The sequence below is a fragment of the Corythoichthys intestinalis genome, chromosome 20, assembly GCF_030265065.1.
Source record: "Corythoichthys intestinalis isolate RoL2023-P3 chromosome 20, ASM3026506v1, whole genome shotgun sequence".
Taxonomy (NCBI): Eukaryota; Metazoa; Chordata; class Actinopteri; order Syngnathiformes; family Syngnathidae; genus Corythoichthys; species Corythoichthys intestinalis.
Window position 1 is genome coordinate 2,213,634 of NC_080414.1, and position 19,484 is coordinate 2,233,117.

At 37.5% G+C, this 19,484-nt stretch overlaps 1 protein-coding gene across 1 annotated transcript; it reads right to left on the minus strand.

Annotated features, from left to right (window-relative positions):
• Positions 1-14,234: 14,234 nt before the first annotated feature.
• bloc1s5 (biogenesis of lysosomal organelles complex-1, subunit 5, muted) lies at positions 14,235-19,190 on the minus strand. Its single transcript, XM_057824614.1, has 5 exons — positions 18,887-19,190; positions 17,522-17,604; positions 17,234-17,363; positions 17,031-17,089; positions 14,235-14,786 (listed from the first exon to the last, which is right to left on the minus strand). The coding sequence occupies exons 1-5, from the start codon at positions 18,909-18,911 to the stop codon at positions 14,610-14,612; spliced, it is 474 nt and encodes a 157-aa protein (XP_057680597.1). The 5' UTR covers positions 18,912-19,190; the 3' UTR covers positions 14,235-14,609.
• Positions 19,191-19,484: the final 294 nt, after the last annotated feature.

Genomic DNA, 19,484 nt, shown 5'->3' on the forward strand with positions numbered 1-19,484 from the left:
TGAGATAATAAAGCATATTTCTCAAATGAAAAACCAATATATCTAAGCTAGCACGCTAATAAGCAACTGGCAACTTCGCGGTAAAATTTCCTCTCATTTTGACAACGTGTTTTATAAACAGGTCAAAATTTGAGACCACGCTGCCCATTGGTGTGTTGTATTTAGAGTTGTTCCGATCATGTTTTTTTGCTCCCGATCCGATCGTTTTAGTTTGAGTATCTCCCGATCCCGATCCGATTGCTTTTTTTTTTTTTGCTCCCGATTAAATTCCAATCATTCCCGATAATTTTTCCCGATCATATACATTTTGGCAATGCATTAAGAAAAAAATGAATACAACTCGGACGAATATATACATTCAACACACAGTACATAAGTACTGTATTTGTTTATTATGACAATAAATCCTCAAGATGGCATTTATATTATTAACATTCTTTCTGTGAGAAGGATCCACGGATAGAAAGACTTGTAATTCTTAAAGGATAAATGTGACTTTGTATATTGTGACTAAATATTACCATCTAGTGTATTTGTTGAGCTTTCAGTAAATGATACTATAGCCATTCAACTGTTCTGCCCAAATGCATGATGGGAAGTGCAACCATGACTGTGCGTAGTGGCACCAATTGATATACTCTGCGTTGGGAAATAACATAGGGTGTTAAGAAAAAGATCAACTACTACCTTTCTTCCCCACATTGCTTCCCACGATATTTCTAATTGTTGAGAGAGGGATTTTAAGGCTTTAGCCAACTTAAAAAAGGCTCCAAAGACTGCCAAAATTCACTCTACTCATATTACGCTGCCTTTTAGCTCTATATATAGGTAAAACGGCGCCATTATAGATTAAACGCGACAATGCGTGAGTGGGTCGTGCAGCGCATGCGTTAATTGCGTGAAATATTTTAATGTGATTAATTTTTAAAAAAATTAATTACCACCGTCAACCCGAGTGATTAATAAACGTGATTAATTAAAAAAAAATTTTATTACTGCCATCAATGTGATAAATTTGATAGCCCTACTTTAAGCCAAAACTAAAGACTCTGGATGAGTATAAGACATTTTGTCTGTTACGTTAAATACAATTAGAAAATGATTTAATTAAAAAAAATAAAAATAAAAAAGGCATGTCCGATATTTTTTTGCCGATTCCGATACTTTGAAAATGACGTGATTGGACCCGATCGATCGGCTTTTGTTGTATTCCCTCATACCAAGTACGAGTCAACCTTCCACTGCGCAAACCAGTTCCTCCACCTATCAGATTGAGGAGTAGCAGTTAAAAGAAATGGATTAAGCCAGTAAATTGGGAGCAAACCAGTCTAAAACCTGGTCTAAAATGCCACTTTGCTTGGATTTAATCAGCGTACGAAAATAAGGCTTTGCGTTCCTTCGCCGAACCCCGTACTTACTCACCAGACGCCCGGAGTTCGATCGAACCCAGGTTAAGAACCACTGCTCTGATCAAGTCAATGTAAACTTTTAAGAAAGTGGGAAAAGAAAACGGGGGAACAAATATCAAAGTAAACTGTAAAGCAGGAGCCCTCGTTTTCCCAGCACCTGCTGCTTCCCCATTAGCCCCATTGCCATTATACGGCTTAATGGTTTCAGTGGCTGCACCTTCGGTCACGCCGTGACTGCTTCTGCAGATGCGTTGAGGTGCGGTCTGCACTCAGTCACCCACACGCACAGACGACTTCCTCCAAATCAGAACCGAGACACACACTTTTTCCTTCATGCGATCCATCGGGTCATTTTATTGGTCACCTGCTTTGGAATGGGGACCGCAAACTCACTTTGAAGAAACAAAATTAAACTCCGATTGATCATAAGACAAAAACACATTGTTACACCTGTGCAGTCTGCAGAGTCTTGGATATAAGAATTGTTAACAAATCGGTCTGAGAAAGACGGTAAGCATCTGTTTTGTAACTTGGCCACCTCTCGTCGACAACGCGGGCCAGACCCGAACGAAACCTGGGCCCCTTTTTTAACATTTTCCATGAGAGCGGGTAGGAGCTCCAATAAGTGTGTGACAGCATCTTTTTGCATAAACTGGGGAAAATATTAACAAACGTTGACGCAAGCAATAAACGCAGGAACACTTTTTGGAGCGTCTTACAAGCCATGTCCAAAAGCGTTAAACATACAGGCAATTTTACACATATTGTTGCTACAGTATAATTTACACTAGTGATTCTCAAAGTGTTGCACGTGTACGTGGGCTTAAGTACAACACATTTATTAAAATAGTTTATTTTCAAATAATCCGACAGCAGTGCCGAGATCGAAAAGTGGTATTTAGTATATGTATATCGAAATGGCTTTTGGCATATGGCATTTGTTTTGGCATATGGCAAAAATGGCTTTTACAGTGCATTGACATTGAACTGGCACCCAAGTAAGGCGATGCCATTGACAGCCTTGAACGTCCAAATTTTCCATTCATTTTCAATTGCAGAAAAACATTGTAATGGTAAGTGTATGGTCAAAAATCACAACCACAGGAAATTTGGACGTAAATGGCCGTCAATGGCATGGACGTGCATGGCCAGCAAAAAAATACCATAAGCCAAAAGCCGTTTTGCCATATGCCAGAATAAACATATGCCAAAACCTGTTTTGCCATACACCAAAAAAAAAAAAAAAAAAAGCCAAAATCCATTTTGCCATATCTGAAAAAAAAATGCCATATGCCAAAGCCATTTTTTTCATATCACGAAAAACTGCCATATGCCAAAAGCTATTTTGCCATATACCCCAAGAAATATCATATGTCAAATAAATGCCATATGCCAAAATCAATTTTGCTACATATGAAAAAACTGCCATATGCCAAATGCCATTTTGCCATATACCAAAAAAACAAAAACAAAAAAAACTGTCATATGCCAAAAGCCATTTGCCAAAAATGCCATACTGTATACCAAAACAAATGACATTTGCCAAAAGCTATTTTGCCATTTACCAAACAAATAACATGTCAAAAAATTGCCATATGCCAAAATCAATTTTGCTATATACGAAAAAACTGCCAGATGCCAAAATCCATTTTGCCATATACCCCCCCAAAAACTGCCATATGCCATTTGCCAGAAAATGCCATACACCAAAACAAATGCCATATGCCAAAAGCCATATACCAAAAAATCTTCCATATGCCAAAAGCCAATTGCACAAACGTGCCATATAACAGAACAAATGCCATATGCAGAAAAGCCATTTTGCTATAAACAAAAAAAAAAAAACAGCCATATGCCAAAAAAATGGCTTATACCAAAACAAATGCCATATGCCAAAAGCCATTTTGCGATATTAGAAAAAAATGCCATATGCCAGTAGCTATTTTGCCATATACAAAAAAATGTCAAATGTCCAAAATGCCGTATGTCAAAATCAATTTTGCCATATACGAGATAAATTGCCACATGCCAAAAAAAAAAACAAAAAAACAGCCATATGCCAAAAAGTGCCATATACCAAAACAAATGCCATATGCCAAACACCATTTTGCCATATTAATAAAAATGCCAAATGCCAAAAGCTATTTTGCCAGATACCAAAAAATGTCATGTCAAAATCAATTTGCCACATACGAATAAAATTGTCACATGCCAATAAAAAACTGCCATATGCCAAAAAAATGCCATATACCAAAACAAATTCCATATGCCAAAAGCCATTTTGCCATATACAAAAAAACCCTATCATATGCCAAAATGCCCTGTGTCAAAATCAATTTTGCCATATCTGAATAAAAAATGTCATGGCAAAAAATGCTATATGCTAACATCTATTTTGCCAAATACGAAAAAAATGCCTGATGCCAAAAGCCATTTTGCCATATACAAAAAAAAAAAAAAAAAAAAAAAAAAAAAAAAAAAAAGCAAACAAAACAAACAAACAAAAAAACTGCCATATGGCAAAAGCCATTTTGCCATATGTCAAATACCACGTTTGGCTCTCGCTGTCTCATTAATTCGTTGCAGTTGGTATTGATGTTTGTGTGCAGTACATTTTAAGTTTTTAGATGATGTATAATTATTTACGTCCTAGTATTAGAGCCCCCCCCCCCCCCCCCCCCCCAAAAATAGGACTACAAGATTATCGACTGTATTATGACTTATTTCTGGAAGTGCTGCTTGGTGTCAAAAGTTGGAAAACCTTTGCAGCTTACTGGTTTTTAGAGACATGTATCACTCCTCACAGGAAATACCATCTGCTGAAATACTGATTTAAGCCACTCTCCGGTGTAGATGCATGGCAGCTGTTTGATTTGTTGCAACTCATGTAAACAACTTGTCTTTTTCTTGGACTCTGCAAATAAGTTACCCTCTAAGGACACTTCAAGGAAGTCTTCTGTGAGGCTCATTTGCAGGATATTCATCCATCCATTCATCTTCTATATCACTTATCCTCACTGTGGTTGTGGGTGTGCTGCTGGATGTTATCCCAACTGACTCCAGATGAAAGATGGAGCACACTGTGAACTGGCCGCCAGCCAATCGCAGGGCACTTAAACCACTCAGATTACAGGATAATGCTCAATGTGGTATGGCTATATGAAAATGATGTATTATGAAATTTGTCTATGCATCACAACTACAAAATGCAAACATGTTATCTCACAACTATAAAACTAATGTGTGTCCCCATAGCCTTGACTTTTTCTTTACTGGGTCTCTAAAGTACTGTTGAACTCAACACACAAATTCTTATTTTCTAAGTGTTAATTAAAGTGAACACACCTTTTGCCCCACTTCATTCCTGTTCCAGTCCTAGTTTGGCAGGTATAGCCTGATGGCCTCCCCAGCAGGAAGCGACAAATAGGTCTTACATTAGCTCACATTCAGGTGACATGTTTTTTTGTGTACTTGCGTGCATTTGTACTACTAGCGCGCGCGCTCACCTGCACTACAGTGCGCGCGCTCACTTGTACTACAAGCGCGCACACTCACTTGTACTTGCTTGCACTACATTAGGGTGACCAAACGTCCTCTTTTGCCCGGACAAGTCCTACTTTCACGTAGTGTCCTCGTGATCCGGGCGGGTTTTATAAATTCATTAAAATGTCTGTTTCTTATGATTTTTCACGGGACCAATTTGAAGAGAATCCCTCCGGCCGCTGGATGGCAGCAGTTGACATGGCTCCTACTAGAATGGAGGGAAGTAGTAGTTCTTCTTGTTTTTGTTGGCTGTTTACCCCTATCATGAGGCATTACCGCCATCTACTGGATTGACGATTTGGCCACAATGCCTGTTTTTTATTTTTTTAATGATAAATACGTATATAATGGCAACTGTTGACTTCTGTCGGAGCTTTGACTGTAAAATCCCATTTGGTGTCGCATCGGCGCGCCGCCGATGATTGTAAACTTTCATAGCAAAGTTTGATTTTTGCCTCAGCTAGCTATCAGTAAGCTAAACCGCGCTAGGCATTATGGGAAACGTAGTTTTGAACTGCTATGTTTGGAAACATGCTGATTGAATAGTTTGTCAGTTTATTTCGGTTTTTGTTTGTGTGCAATCAAGAACATTGAATGAGAACATCAATTGAATGAGAGTAACAATTTGTCAAGGACAATTGTCATGATAGTAATTTATAAAAATGTTTAGTTGGCACATAGCCTACTGTGTGTATGTGTATTGACTGGACTGCATTTCTATGGGTCTGCATTAGATATATATATAAAAAAAATTAAGTCATTAATTATTTTTTTTAAAACGGCATTTTTCCATCCAGAGTAAGGGGGCACACTTTAAATATATTAAAGTGATATAGGCATCTTTGAGTGAACTTTGAGTAAAATTCAAGTATCTTGAGGCCGGGCTGAGTGCCCTCTTTTTTAGAAATCAAAATATGGTCACCCTACACTACATGTGCGTGTACTCACTTGTACTACAAGCGCACGCACTGACTTATACTACAAGCGCGTGCACTCACTTGTACTTGCTTGCACTACAAGTGCGCGTACTTACTTGCACTGCAAGTGCGCGTACTTACTTGCACTACAAGTGCGCGTACTTGCTTGCACTACAAGTGCGCGTACCTGCTTGTACTACAAGTACTTGTACTTGTGTGTACTTGTAATACAAGTATACCGAGCAGCACAGTAAAACTACACATGTAATTTCTCCATAATGGCATTTTCTAGCTTCTGATTAAAATGCAACACTGGTATCATAACGCAGCTTGATTCTCTATTGCAAAGCACTTATCTGACAATCCCACAGGGGAAGTTGTGTGCTTAGTTTCATCCTGGTTGCAGTACCATTTTTGACCACCAATCTTACATATTGCCCCTTTAATGCTCATGAGTTCCTGCTTCTCTTTCATCTCCAGTCATTTTTACACCTGTCATGTGGTACTTATTGTCACTCTATCTCACACTTTCCACCTCCCCCACATTTTCTTTTTCCTCCCTCAACTTCCCCTTGCTCACTTTGTCAGATAAAAAAAAAAAAAAAAGACAAAATGCTTTCCAGTTACCATCCTTTAATGTTTTAGCCGGGTAAAGGGGGGTTGCATTGATGTGGGAGAGGCCTTTTTCCTGCTGCTGTTTCCCATTCCCAGCACAGGTGTCTCCTGCTCTAGTGACTCATCTGAAAAGGACATTGGTTCCCCTCTGTTGGTCATATCCTGTGTCCCGGATATGATACTGTCATGTGGATCTCATGGAAAGTCATCTGGCGTGGATTGCATTGTGCATTCACGAGTGGTGGATGCTGAGAGAAAAAATCCCTGCTGTTTAACAGGCAAACCAATGGACACCGTTCGGAAACAGCGTGAACCTAAATTAGCTGAAAATGCCCACAAATTAAAGCACTTAAAACATTTATTGTTCATTTTCAGAAGGATTTTTGAGTAACTACAATGGTATGAAAAAGTATCTGAACCTTTTGGAATTTCTCACATTTCTGCATAAAATCACCATCAAATGTGATCTGATCTTTGTCAAAATAACTCAAATGAAAATACCGGACGCAGATCACTGTATTCTATACTCTCAATTAAGTTCTTATGACGCGATGAGTATTTCTTGTGTGTGTCAGATATTTGAATAAAAACTGTGGTGCATCAATAATATACTGCAACAAACAGCCATTGTATTGGGTTAGGGTTAGTTTTCACCCATTCAGTTTCTTGCGGTGCCTTACTTTGCCACCTGCCAGCTCGTAAAAAAATCTCCACCGACTCCACGCAATCAAGAAAATAATCAGACTGTCATCTGGTCCCCATGCTCCATTAATCTTTAAACCATTAAACCATGCTGTAGTAATACTTGGCTAGGTGCCCTCCATCAACAATGTGTAACCAGGAGACACACACAAGTATGTGGCCTCAAATGTGAAATGTGTCAGTAGCAATTTAGTCACCGACATGACATATTGAGACGTGCGGTCATGGGATCGCCATGGAAACAGTACAGCCCTGCTTGAAGAACAGGCTTCTCTTTAGACTTTAGGGTATGAAGCACAAAACCCAAAGTAAATAATGTTAAAGGAGCAATATTTAAGATTGGTCGCCAAAAACGGAGAGCAGGATCATGGTCCTGAATATGATGGGAGAAATTCTGACCAATAGAGCAGCAGGATATTATGACACGACTTTTAAAATTTTTCTGCAAGTGGGGATTATCTATTTATTACCTTTCGTATACTGAATAATTTTTTCATGTACTGAAGTGTTCGTATCTCGAGGTACTACCATTTGTAGAATGAAGAGGAAAGCAGCGCTGTTTCACGGCGCCTCTACCTAGAGTTAGCGTGGCAAAAACACTTTTCCAACCCACTTAAGACTTGCTACTAGGGCTGCAGCTATTGATTATTTAAGTAATCAATTAATCTATCAATTAGTTATTTTGAATAATCAAGTAATCTGATTAGAAACATTTAATGCTTTGCAGAATTAATTTTAGAAGATGTAAAACAAAGGCTTACGGAGCCCGTAACGGGACTTCGACAAAAATAAAATAAATTTAAGCAATCCGGTGCGCACCAGAAATTATCTGGTAAAAATTAGCAATATATAGTACTTTATTGGCCCGCATATAAGACGGTCCTGATTATAAGACGACCCCCTCTTTTTCAAGATTCAAGTTTGAAAAATGACTTTTTGAACACCAAATTAATTTTTATACAGAAAATAATTACAGTACATCCGAAACAAATGATTATAACAATATATTTGAGAGAAAAAGCATTCAAATCTTAATATCTGAACATTTAAATATGTAAACTAAAGTGCAATCACATTCGTAAATGAATGGCTTCTGGTTTTTGAAATGTAATTAAACCAATCTATTGTGATAAAACAAGAAAATTGCAATAACTGCATTAACCATCAAAGTGAAGTCTAACTGTAACTGTAGTCTTGAAACAAATCTGAATAAGGAAAAACATTGCAATAAAATAATGCAAACTGGGTAAACTAGTAGTTGAGATCTGTCATGACAGAACTTCGCTTCAATGGTATCTGGCGCCATCTAGCGTCGTGAATGGGTATAATGTCTAGAACGCGAATATAAGACGACCCCCTCTTTTTCAGTCTTATTTCAATGCAAAAAACACCGTCTTATATTTGGGCCAATACGGCATTTAGAATAATGGACTTTTGCTATGCAAGTTAGCCAATTGTTGTAAAACATTAGCATTGTATAGCATTTGAGCAAGCGGACTTTGCTATGCAATTTAACCAATTGTTGTAAACATTACCATTATATAGCATTTAAACTAGCGGACATTTGCTATGCAAGTTAGCCAATTGTTGTAAAACATTAGCATTGTATAGCATTTGAGCAAGCGGACTTTTGCTATGCAATTTAGCCAATTGTTGTAAACATTAGCATTATATAGCATTTAAGCTAGCGGACATTTGCTATGCAAGTTAGCCAATTGTTGTAAACATTAGCATTATATAGCATTTAAGGTAGCGGACATTTGCCATGCAAGTTAGCCAATTGTTGTAAACCATTAGCATTATATCGCATTCGAGCAAGTGGACTTTTACTATGCAGTTTAGCAAATTGCTGTAAACATTAGCATTATATAGCATTTAAGCTAGCGGACATTTGTTATGCAAGTTAGCTAATTGTTGTAAAACATTAGCATTATATCGCATTTGAGCAAGTGAACTTTTACTATGCAGTTTAGCCAATTGTTCTAAACATTAGCATTATATAGCATTTAAGCTAGCGGACATTTGCTATGCAAGTTAGCTAATTGTTGTAAAACATTAGCATTATATCAGATTTGAGCAAGTGAACTTTTACTATGCAGTTTAGCCAATTGTTCTAAACATTTGATTTATGTAGCATTTAAGCCAGCGGACTTTTGCTATGCAATTTAGCCAGTTACAACAATGCAAAATTTGTTTGCGAAGATTGGACTTTCAAAAGTGCATTTTATGCAAAACAAAATTCCCAAGTGTTTTTTTCAAACTGCAGATTTCCACTTTCATTTCACAAGAGCAATGAATTCAAAACATAAAAATATATTAAAATACCTGAGCTTCGCCTTAAAAGGTATCCCCAAAAAAAAAAAAAAATCACAAATGAGGATCTAAGTAAAACAACAAAACAATTGGCTAACTCGCATAACAAGAGTCCGCTAGCTTAAATGCTAACTCTTTAATTTTCAAAAAACTGCAAAATATATAATTATAATCCATAAACAATCAAATTAGCTCAAAAAAAAAAAACCTTAAGCAAACTTAACCTAAACCTAACAAAATAACCTTATGTTGATCATAACAGGGAGCAGCTAAATCCAGCCATGTTAGATGACTTATGTCATATTCACTGATGCCACTAAAGGGCAGAGTATCCACCCAAATCAATAAAAATAAATGCAAACCCTTTCGAAACAAACCATGACAACAACACTCTAATTAAACGAATCCTCGAAGCAGGAAAATTTGATTAGAAGCATTTTTCTAATCGAATTACTCGAGTTAATCGTTGCAGCACTACCTGCTACTCACAGTGATCAATCATGTTTCCTTTTTACGTGTTACTACCTGCCTCAGCATAAATCGGCAGAGATAGTAAAGACAGTACAGCAGCCTTTTTCAGTGTGGGACATTTCATTTCAGGTCTAATTCTTGGCAACGATTGCTTTTATATGCCACCCAGAGCTCATTTTCAACTAAGCTGAGGCTAACCAGTATGCCTGGCAACCTCCCCATGAAAAAATATCTATTTCTTAATTACTTTTACGGCACCTTGGAGAGTTTTCAGTTTCCCATTTGGTGAGACACAGGGTGAACATTTGCTTCAGCCAAAGAATTCGTATCATCACCTTCATTGCCCCCTTCCTATGAAGCATCAGGCCCCCCTGGGTGTTGTTATGTAGTGTTATTAACTTGGAAAGCGCGGTGCTTTTGTTCACCGGCGTTTTCATTTTGGACCCTCTGTATTGAGGGGCCCGTTTTTGAGCACAAAAGAAAAAAAAGAGGATGAAAATTCTCTCAAGCTGCCAGGAAAGTGAATGAATACCTCACGTCCCATTGTTCTGGCAAAACACACGTAAAGTGTGTCCTGAAGACCTGCTTTTTGTATTATGTCGTCCCAAGTGAAAGCTAATGAGGGCAATGAAGAAGTGGAATACTTTAAAATTAACAGTCGGTTGAAATTTTACCAGTCCAAGGGGCTTTCGCTTGTTTCTTCAAGTTCAGGTTTATTAGCTTTAATTAGGGGTGTCAAACGATTAAAATTTTTAATCGAGTTAATCACAGCCTAAAAATGAATTAATCGTAATTAATCGCAATTCAAACCATCTATAAAATATGCCATATTTTTCTGTAAATTATTGTTGGAATGGAAAGATAAGACACAAGATGGATATATACATTCAACATACTTTACATAAGTACTGTATTTGTTTATTATAACAATAAATCAACAAGATGGCATTAACATTAACATTCTGTTAAAGCGATCCATGGATAGAAAGACTTGTAGTTCTTAAAAGATAAATATTAGTACAAGTTATAGAAATTTTATATTAAAACCCCTCTTAATGTTTTCGTTTTAATAAAATTTGTAAAAATTTTCAATCAAAAAATAAACTAGTAGCCCGCCATTGTTGATGTCAATAATTACTTACACAATGCTCATGGGTGCTGAAGCCTATAAAATCAGTCGCACCCAAGCGCCAGCAGAGGGCTACAAAACTCCAAAAAACACAATTAACAACATGACATTTCACTGTGCTGTCATTTTAATCTGTTTGAGCGGGGCATGTGCTCCCTGCTAAAACCAACCTAAGCTAAGTTTTTGTTTGCACACAAGTTTTTTTTAATGCATTCGTATTTTAGTTTATAGGTATGTTTAGCCGTTTTTTGTGGGAATATGTGTCTGAACCATTTGTGAAGAGCATTGTTAAAAAAAAAAAAAAAAGTTTTTAAAAAAATTGCATTTAAGATAGCCAATTGTTCTTTTGTTGTACATAGATCGTCATTCATTCATTTTTTTAATACCGTTTGAGGCTCGGCTCAGGTATTTTAATTTTTTATGTTCCTTATCCAATTACTCGATTATTCGAACTAAATAGTTCAGCGATTAATCGACTACTAAAATAATCGATAGCTGCAGCCCTAAATTGTAGTATTACTGTTTAATTACTGTAAAAATTCTGACAGAATTGCAGGGGTGCTAATACTTTTGTCCAGCGCTGTATATTCTCAGAACAAATATTAATATTTGATTGTACTGTCATGAAATAAAGGAGCTAGAATTAATTTCTGAATCTGACAACATCCTACCAAGTCCAAATTCATTAGAAGAGACCCCAGTTGGTGGACGTTCTCACGTCAGGCTTAAGAAGAGGCCCCACCCTCGTCTCCGACTTTTGGATGTGACCTTTCACAGGCTCTGTTTTTCTTTCTTTCCAGTCAAACCGAAAAATAAACAAGGGCAGATGAAACGGCGCCTCGCTGGCAGTGGCTGACCACGTTTCCGTCTTGTCACTCCTTATTAGCCCACGACGAGCTGTCTCCGTGTTGGACAGCTGCGGCATGTCACTAACACGAGAGGGCACGCTCAAAAGTGAGCGCGCATGCATGTTAAACACGGACGAGGCAAATCGTCATTGGCCGTTTCCTGTGAGGATTTGCTGGCATGCGCCTTCTACGATCTCTGACGTGGCGACCACCACGGTCCACGACATTGGTACTTCTTTACTTTGACACCCGTGAATGCGCACACACATACAAGCAGAGGAAACGAAGCGTGACCTTGCATGAAAGCTTAAGGAGACGTAGTTATTGTGAGCCAAATGGAAATAAAACTAAACGGAGCCCTATCCACCCTTAGTTGTATTCCTGTGACGAAGAACCGCTACAGTCTCCGGCAAAATAAAGTGGACATAAGGTCAAGACTCAAAAGCAATTTTTCCCGCCGTGATGTTAAACAATTCGGCCAGGTTAAATCATTTTAGAAGTTTCCCCACTGTGACTGTGACCAGAAGTGGGTAGTAACAGTCACATGATCACACACAAGCTGAGAGACAGCGAGAACCAAAAGTGGTATTTGCCATGTGGCAAAATGGATTTTGCCATGTGGCATTCAAGTGGATGTTCAAAAATCACAGCCACACGTTTTTCTGCCACTTAATATGAATGGAAAATTTGGACGTGCATAGTTGTCAATGGCATGGACCTGCATTGCCTGCAAAACTGCCTAATAACTCCAAAAAATGCAAAATACACCCCTAAAAATGTGACAAACCAAAATCCATTTTGCCACATGGCAAAAAAAGGCCACAGGCATAAAATACCACGTGGCAAAAAAAGGCCACATGGCAAAAAAATACCACGTGGCAAAAAAAATGCCTCGTGGCAAAAAAATGCCACATGACAAAATGCATTTTGCCACATGGCAAAAACAATGCCACATACACCCAAAAAATGCGACAAACTAAAATCCATTTTGCCACATACCAGAACAAAAAAAAAAAAAAAAAAAAAAAAAAAAAGCCACATGGCAAAACCAATTTTGCCACATGGCAAAAAAAATGCCACAGGGCAAAACCAATTTTGCCACATGGCAAAAAAAAGCCAAATGGCAAAACCAATTTTGCCACATGGCAAAAAAAGCCAAATGGCAAAACCAATGTTGCCACATGGCAAAAAAATGCCACATGGCAAAATCAATTTTGCCACATGAAAAAAAATGCCACATGGCAAAATCCATTTTGCCACATTGCAAAATCCATTTTGCTACATTGCAAAAAAATGCCACATGACAAAGTCAATTTTGCCACATGGCAAAAACAATGCGACATACCCCCCAAAAATGCGATAAACCAAAATCCATTTTGACACATACCAAAAAAAAAAAAAAAAAAAAAAGCCGCATGTCGAAACCAATTATGCCACATGACAAAAAAATGCCACATGGCAAAAAAATGCCACATGCCAAAATCTATTTTGCCACATGGCAAAAAAATGCCACATGGCAAAACCAATTTTGCCACATGGCAAAATAAAATGCCACATGGCAAAATCCATTTTGACACATGGCAAAAAAAAAGCCACATGGCAAATACCACTTTTGGTTCTCAGACCTGCTGCACAAGCTTGCAGTCAAAAGTCCTATGATGATGCCAGCCTGTTCAATCACGTGGCGTCTTAGAAGCGCCATAAAATATTTTGGGACAGAATGCGCTGCCGTCAAAATTACTCCAAACAAAGAACAGATTTCAATCTGTATCCTAGTTTTTTGTTGGCACCAATAGACCAAAGAAAACCAGGGATATGATTTTAATTTCCTTGTAGGATATGTTTTCTCCACTAGAGGGCACTCATGCTCTTTGGACAGGTGAAGTTTCATTTTTTTTCTATAGATTTTTCAAGTCGGAATTTGAGGACTTTCAAGTTTTTTTGGGGGCCTTTAAAGGCAACATTGCATATCTTCTAGTCTAGCCACGTTTTTAGCTGGTCACCATCAAGAAAAAAATTGTTCGTCTATGAAATATTTTCGTTATCGTCATTGTTGACGAAAACAATACTGCTTTGAACTGAATACATGTAGTACCTGGGTTACGACGTGCTCTGCTTACGCTGTTTCGACTGTACGACGCCAGAGTCTCGTCCGCCATTTTGTCTCCAGTCATTTTAGTCGCATAAACTGTACCTTATTATACCTCACAGTATCTTATGTTTCACTTTATTAATACGACATGCTCTGTCGTCACTAAACGTGAAGTTGTTCAGCTTGATAGACACCAGACAAGTCAGGGGCCAAATGTTTCAAACACAAGCGAGCAGGTGATTTATTCTGGGAACAAAATTTTGGTTTGCACTATAACACTTGACCTGTGCTTTTTAACAAACCTACTAGGCACGTTTCCCCCTCACTTTGTGTAAGGGTAATTTCAACAAACATGGGTTCCTTTAAGAAAATGATGCATCACTTTATGACGTATCACATTTATTACAACCTGGCAATGAATCATATTTTTTCACATTCAAAAGTGACATATTGCAGAATGTTTCCTTGTTGTGCTTATTCTCTGCGGTGATTTGTACTGGTATGTGGAAGTATATCAATCACACATATTATTCATGATTTGGAAAAGACTCACGCAGGACCAAAACACGTCTAAACATCTGACAACAATTTGTCAAGGTCCTTCTTCTTCTCATTGTACCTAGTACTTAAGAGTCCAACGTCCTTGGCGTGCTCTTCGGCCACTTCTTCCTTCAATCGCTGCTGCTCCTTCAGGAAGTCTGCCCAGTCAACTTTTATACGCTCCATGTTTTCCTGCAGCTTGTCACTCTGTCAACATAGACGTGAAAGGTCAGAAGTCAATCAAATGACATATAATATGCAATAAATGTACTTTTTTGTTCCACTGGTAGTTAGATTATTGTATTGCTGCGCGTGGGAATGATCTGTTTAGGGCTGAAGCTATCGATTATTTTAGAAGTCGATTAATCGATGATTTAGTTAGTTCGAATAATCGAGTAATCGGATAAGATCGGATAACATGAAAAATTAAAATACCTGGGATGAGCCTCAAATGGTATATAAAATAATTAAATGAGGATCTATGTACAAAAAAAGAACAATTGGCTAACTTACATAGCAAAAGTCCGCTAGCTTAAATGCTATAAAATGCTAACATTTTTTTTTTTATAATGCTCTTAACAAATGGTTCAGACTCATATTCCCACAAAAAAAGGCTAAATATACCTATTAACTAAATAACGAATGCATTAAAAAACATTAGCCTAACCAAAACCTAGCTTACGTTGGTCTTAACAGGGAGCAGATGGATTCATGTGAAATGAGGCAGACCATAGGGCAGTGTATCCACCTTAATCAATAAAACTAAATGTAAACACTTTCAAAATAAACCATTACTACGCCACTTTAATTAAACGAATACTCGAAGCAACAAAATTTAATTTGAATATTTTTTTTCTTATCGAATACTCGAGTTAATCGATTAAGCGTTGCAGCACTAGATCTGTTACAATAGTATTATCTTTGGTATGCTGAATAGTAGGAGTGGGAACCTCAGGGCATCTCACGATACGATTTGCGATACAAGGCTCACGATAACGATTATCTCACGATATCACGATACAGCGATTATCAATATATTGGTCAGAAATTGGATACATGATATTCTACGATACACCTGTTGAAACGGGGAAAAAAAAAATAGATATTTCAAACTAGAAAAAAAATACTGTTTAAGTCATTTATTAAACAGTGACACCTTTTCTGTGCAACATTGCTGTAAAATATAAATCTACCTGCACATATAGAGGAAACAAACCACAACCACTGATATCTCTTGGAGAGATCATGATGAATGGCACCCTTAATTTCTTTAAAGTTTTAAATCTTTTTTTTAAAAAAAAAACAGTATGTAGATAGGACACTGTAAATGTCAGTCAGCAGTTGAGCTTGGAGTGGGGCAACGATAAAATTGGTGGGTCTTTTCTTCGTATATGACCTTTGTTGCCAAAAGCGTTGATTTGAGCACTTCCACTATCTGCTTCAGCATTTGAGATGTCAGACTTGGTCAGTCACAGTCTTCCTCACCTTAAAACACAACAAAATAAAACAAAAAATATTAGCTACTTCATAGCTTTTGAGTTGAAATCCTGATTTTTTTTTTATGTTGGAAGTATTGAATTAAAAAAAAAATTGAATTGAATGTATAGAAATTAAAAATGCAATAATTACCTATTTTTAATATGTAGGCTACATTAATTATCATGCACATCATTTTATATCTCTTGGAACCTATTCAAACCATTTTTATAGCTTATTGTATCAAAATGGCAGTAATAACAATTTGTGTAGTAAACTAGATGGAAAGTGGTTCTCAAATAATATCAAATAAATCGGTAAATTCATGTGGGCTTGTTTGATATTCATTTTCATCCAGTTTAGGGTCCTGGTTTATTTTATATCATTCAACACCAAATGTCATCAAAAGAATACATGTAAATTGAAAATCAATTACATTGCAAAACTTTCTTACCTCAAGTGATGAAAGCGAAGCAGTGAAGAAATCCGGTGTGCACTTCGTCACCAGCTCCCAGTGAACCTTATTTTTGTTAGACAATTCTTGCAAAAGGCAAAGTCCTTCTTCACCTTACTTCCTTTCTTGTTGGTGTAAAATCTAAAGTGTGTCTCCATATGTGATTTGTAGCAATAGTTTTCTCATTTTTTCCTCCACCGTTCTCACGAAGCTTTTTTAGTTTTTCAACCCACTTGGAGCTTCCTCTCTTCTTCTCTAGACGGCTTGTGCGCACTTTACCTCCACCGCCACTCCCGAGCGCCCCTAGTGGACTGCCAAGGAATTGCTCAACAAACATTGAGCAGTTTACAGCATCCATACTCAATTGTATGGCCAATATGTTAAATAAAAGTTTCGATAACCGATCGGGTTGCAAAATATCGCGATATATCGCTGTATCGAGATATTGTCACACTTTTACTGAATAGTAGACTTAAATGCACAAGCCAAGGTGTTTAAAAAGGATTGCGAAAGTGGATTACCTGCTGTGTTTCTAGCTCTCTCTGCTGGACTCTTTCCGCCATGTGATTAGCCGCCTTCACTGTAAAAAAAAAAAAAAAAAGTTCCATCACAATATGACAATCGAGATAGTAATAGTTCCCTTTGAATCCAATGAAAGTACATTATTCATATGCAGCGTTGTTTGAAACATCGTGTCACCATAACTGTGGAAGAGTATATTTACATCGAGCAATGACATCGGAGAGCTGCTGCTTCACACCGTCTAAATCTGAAGGGAGCACTTGGTCATTTGCTTCTTGCACCACTTTACTTAAGTTTTCCAGTAGTCGGCTGTCCCGGTGAGCTCTTTTCTCCTGGTAAAGAGAAAATGTTATTCCAACACAAGCATAATAGTTTTGGCTTTCCATTCAAAGACGAAACACTCTCACAACAAACGTGTTATTAAGCCACTTACGATTGTATGTCAGAACAAATAAAGCATATCATTATGTCTGTAGAAAATGTTTTATACCTCAAATTCTCTCACAAAGTAACGGATCTCTGCATTGATAATGGGCCTGTGGTCAAGCAGCCGGGACTGAATGTCACCAACATCTGCAGAAGCGACAAAGAAAATCTAGCATTAAATCAAGGGCGTAGGTTTGCATAGGGATGGTAGGGACATAACACTACCAACCTTTCAGGATCCTCAAATTGTCCCCACCAACTTTCAGGCAACCTTATTTGTATTGTATAATGAGTTCAGTTATGTAGGCAATCTTTTTTTTATGTTTTAAGGATAGAATTGACCCTACTATTATTAAGTGATATATTTACATCTTTTTCAGACTTACATTTACCCCTTTTCACTTGCTGAATGTGCCGGACCGTTATTATTTTATTTAACCTCAAATGCACGTTTGATTGGCTGATTACATGCCCCCCCCCCACAAACACACGCGCACAACTACACAGCCCCGACAAAAATACAACATGTCGACAACATGCCGCCTCCTACGACCCCCTTGAAGGGATATTAGAAGTTTTTTTCTGCCAGCAGCAGCTACCCGGATAGCAGACCGACGTTGAAAAGATGTTGGATCAACTGTTGATCTTATATCGTTGAATCAACGTCACTTTTGCACCCTCAATTAATGTTGTTCCAACATTGAAATCCTTACAAAACCTAAACGTCCATTCCATTATTAATAATATTGGAACAACGCTGAATCAATGTTGTTTTCGACCAAAACGCCTGCTCATCCATAATTCAATGACTTTTCAATCATATTTCCCGGTCAATCATAAATCAATCAACTATTTGTCAACATTAGTTCATCAACTATAAAACAATGTTAACCCAACCATCCCCTGACATACTATAGAACAACATTGTTTCAACGTCACTTGATGTTAAAAATTTCAATGTCAACCATACTGATGATTTTGATGGAAAATCAATGCTTATTCAATTAATTTGGTTCATATTCATGAAAAATGTAGCCCTGACCCCCGTTCACCCAATCTGTTCGGGTTTAATAATGTCCCTTCCTAAGCAAAAAGTGTACATGCAGGTTATACGGTTATATCGTCCCTACCAATATTAAGACCAAACCTACGCCCTTGTATGAAATACACATAGAAAATAGCACAACAATGAAGGAATTGAAGTTTTTATTTCCAGACATATCATCTTACAAATCAAATAAAGAGGAAAGTTAAATTGTCAAACAATACTAAAGGACTACTCAACAGTTTCTATTGGTCAGTTGGATTGGAAATCTCCCATTTTCTCTGTACATAGTGATAATTAATATTTGTATTTGCATGCACACATAACTGCCACAATTTTCACTTATTTAACGCAGTTGATTATTGTTGGTCCAATGAGACTCACCTTTGATAATTTTGTCCATTTTCATTTATTCACAGCCACTTCAGTAGCAAAAGCTCATTTTAGTTCCCCTTTGAGGTAGCTACAACAGCTAGCATGCCTGGCTTACAAGCTTTTAACTGTTTCCATAAAAAAGAAAACACGAATCGAACCGGAGGTTAGTTTAACATTAACGAAACCCAGTTGTATGCATTAATGTTAACTTATATCTGACAATGCGTCATATTATCTTCTAGTCTGGCTGCTAAAGCAAAGAGCAGTCACATGAAAAGTAGTCAGCTGACAGCAATAACAATACTTTTACTACTACTTCCGGGTACAACGGGGTGGGTTGAACCGAAACCATAGATATTACCTTTCTAGAACAATACTGTAGATTCGGCGGCGATAGTAACTAGCGGCCATCATAAAGCAGCATATCTGAGTGATTTTGTCCACTTAAATATGCTTAACTTTGCGAAATCTTGACGGCTTTTCGCCAAACACTTTAGTTCGTAATACATACTCTGACACAAAATGGCTGAGAAGTGATAATGGCCGACCGTATTGGCTCACATACCGCACTTTATATCTAGCTATATGTACGTAATGAGTTGTCCAT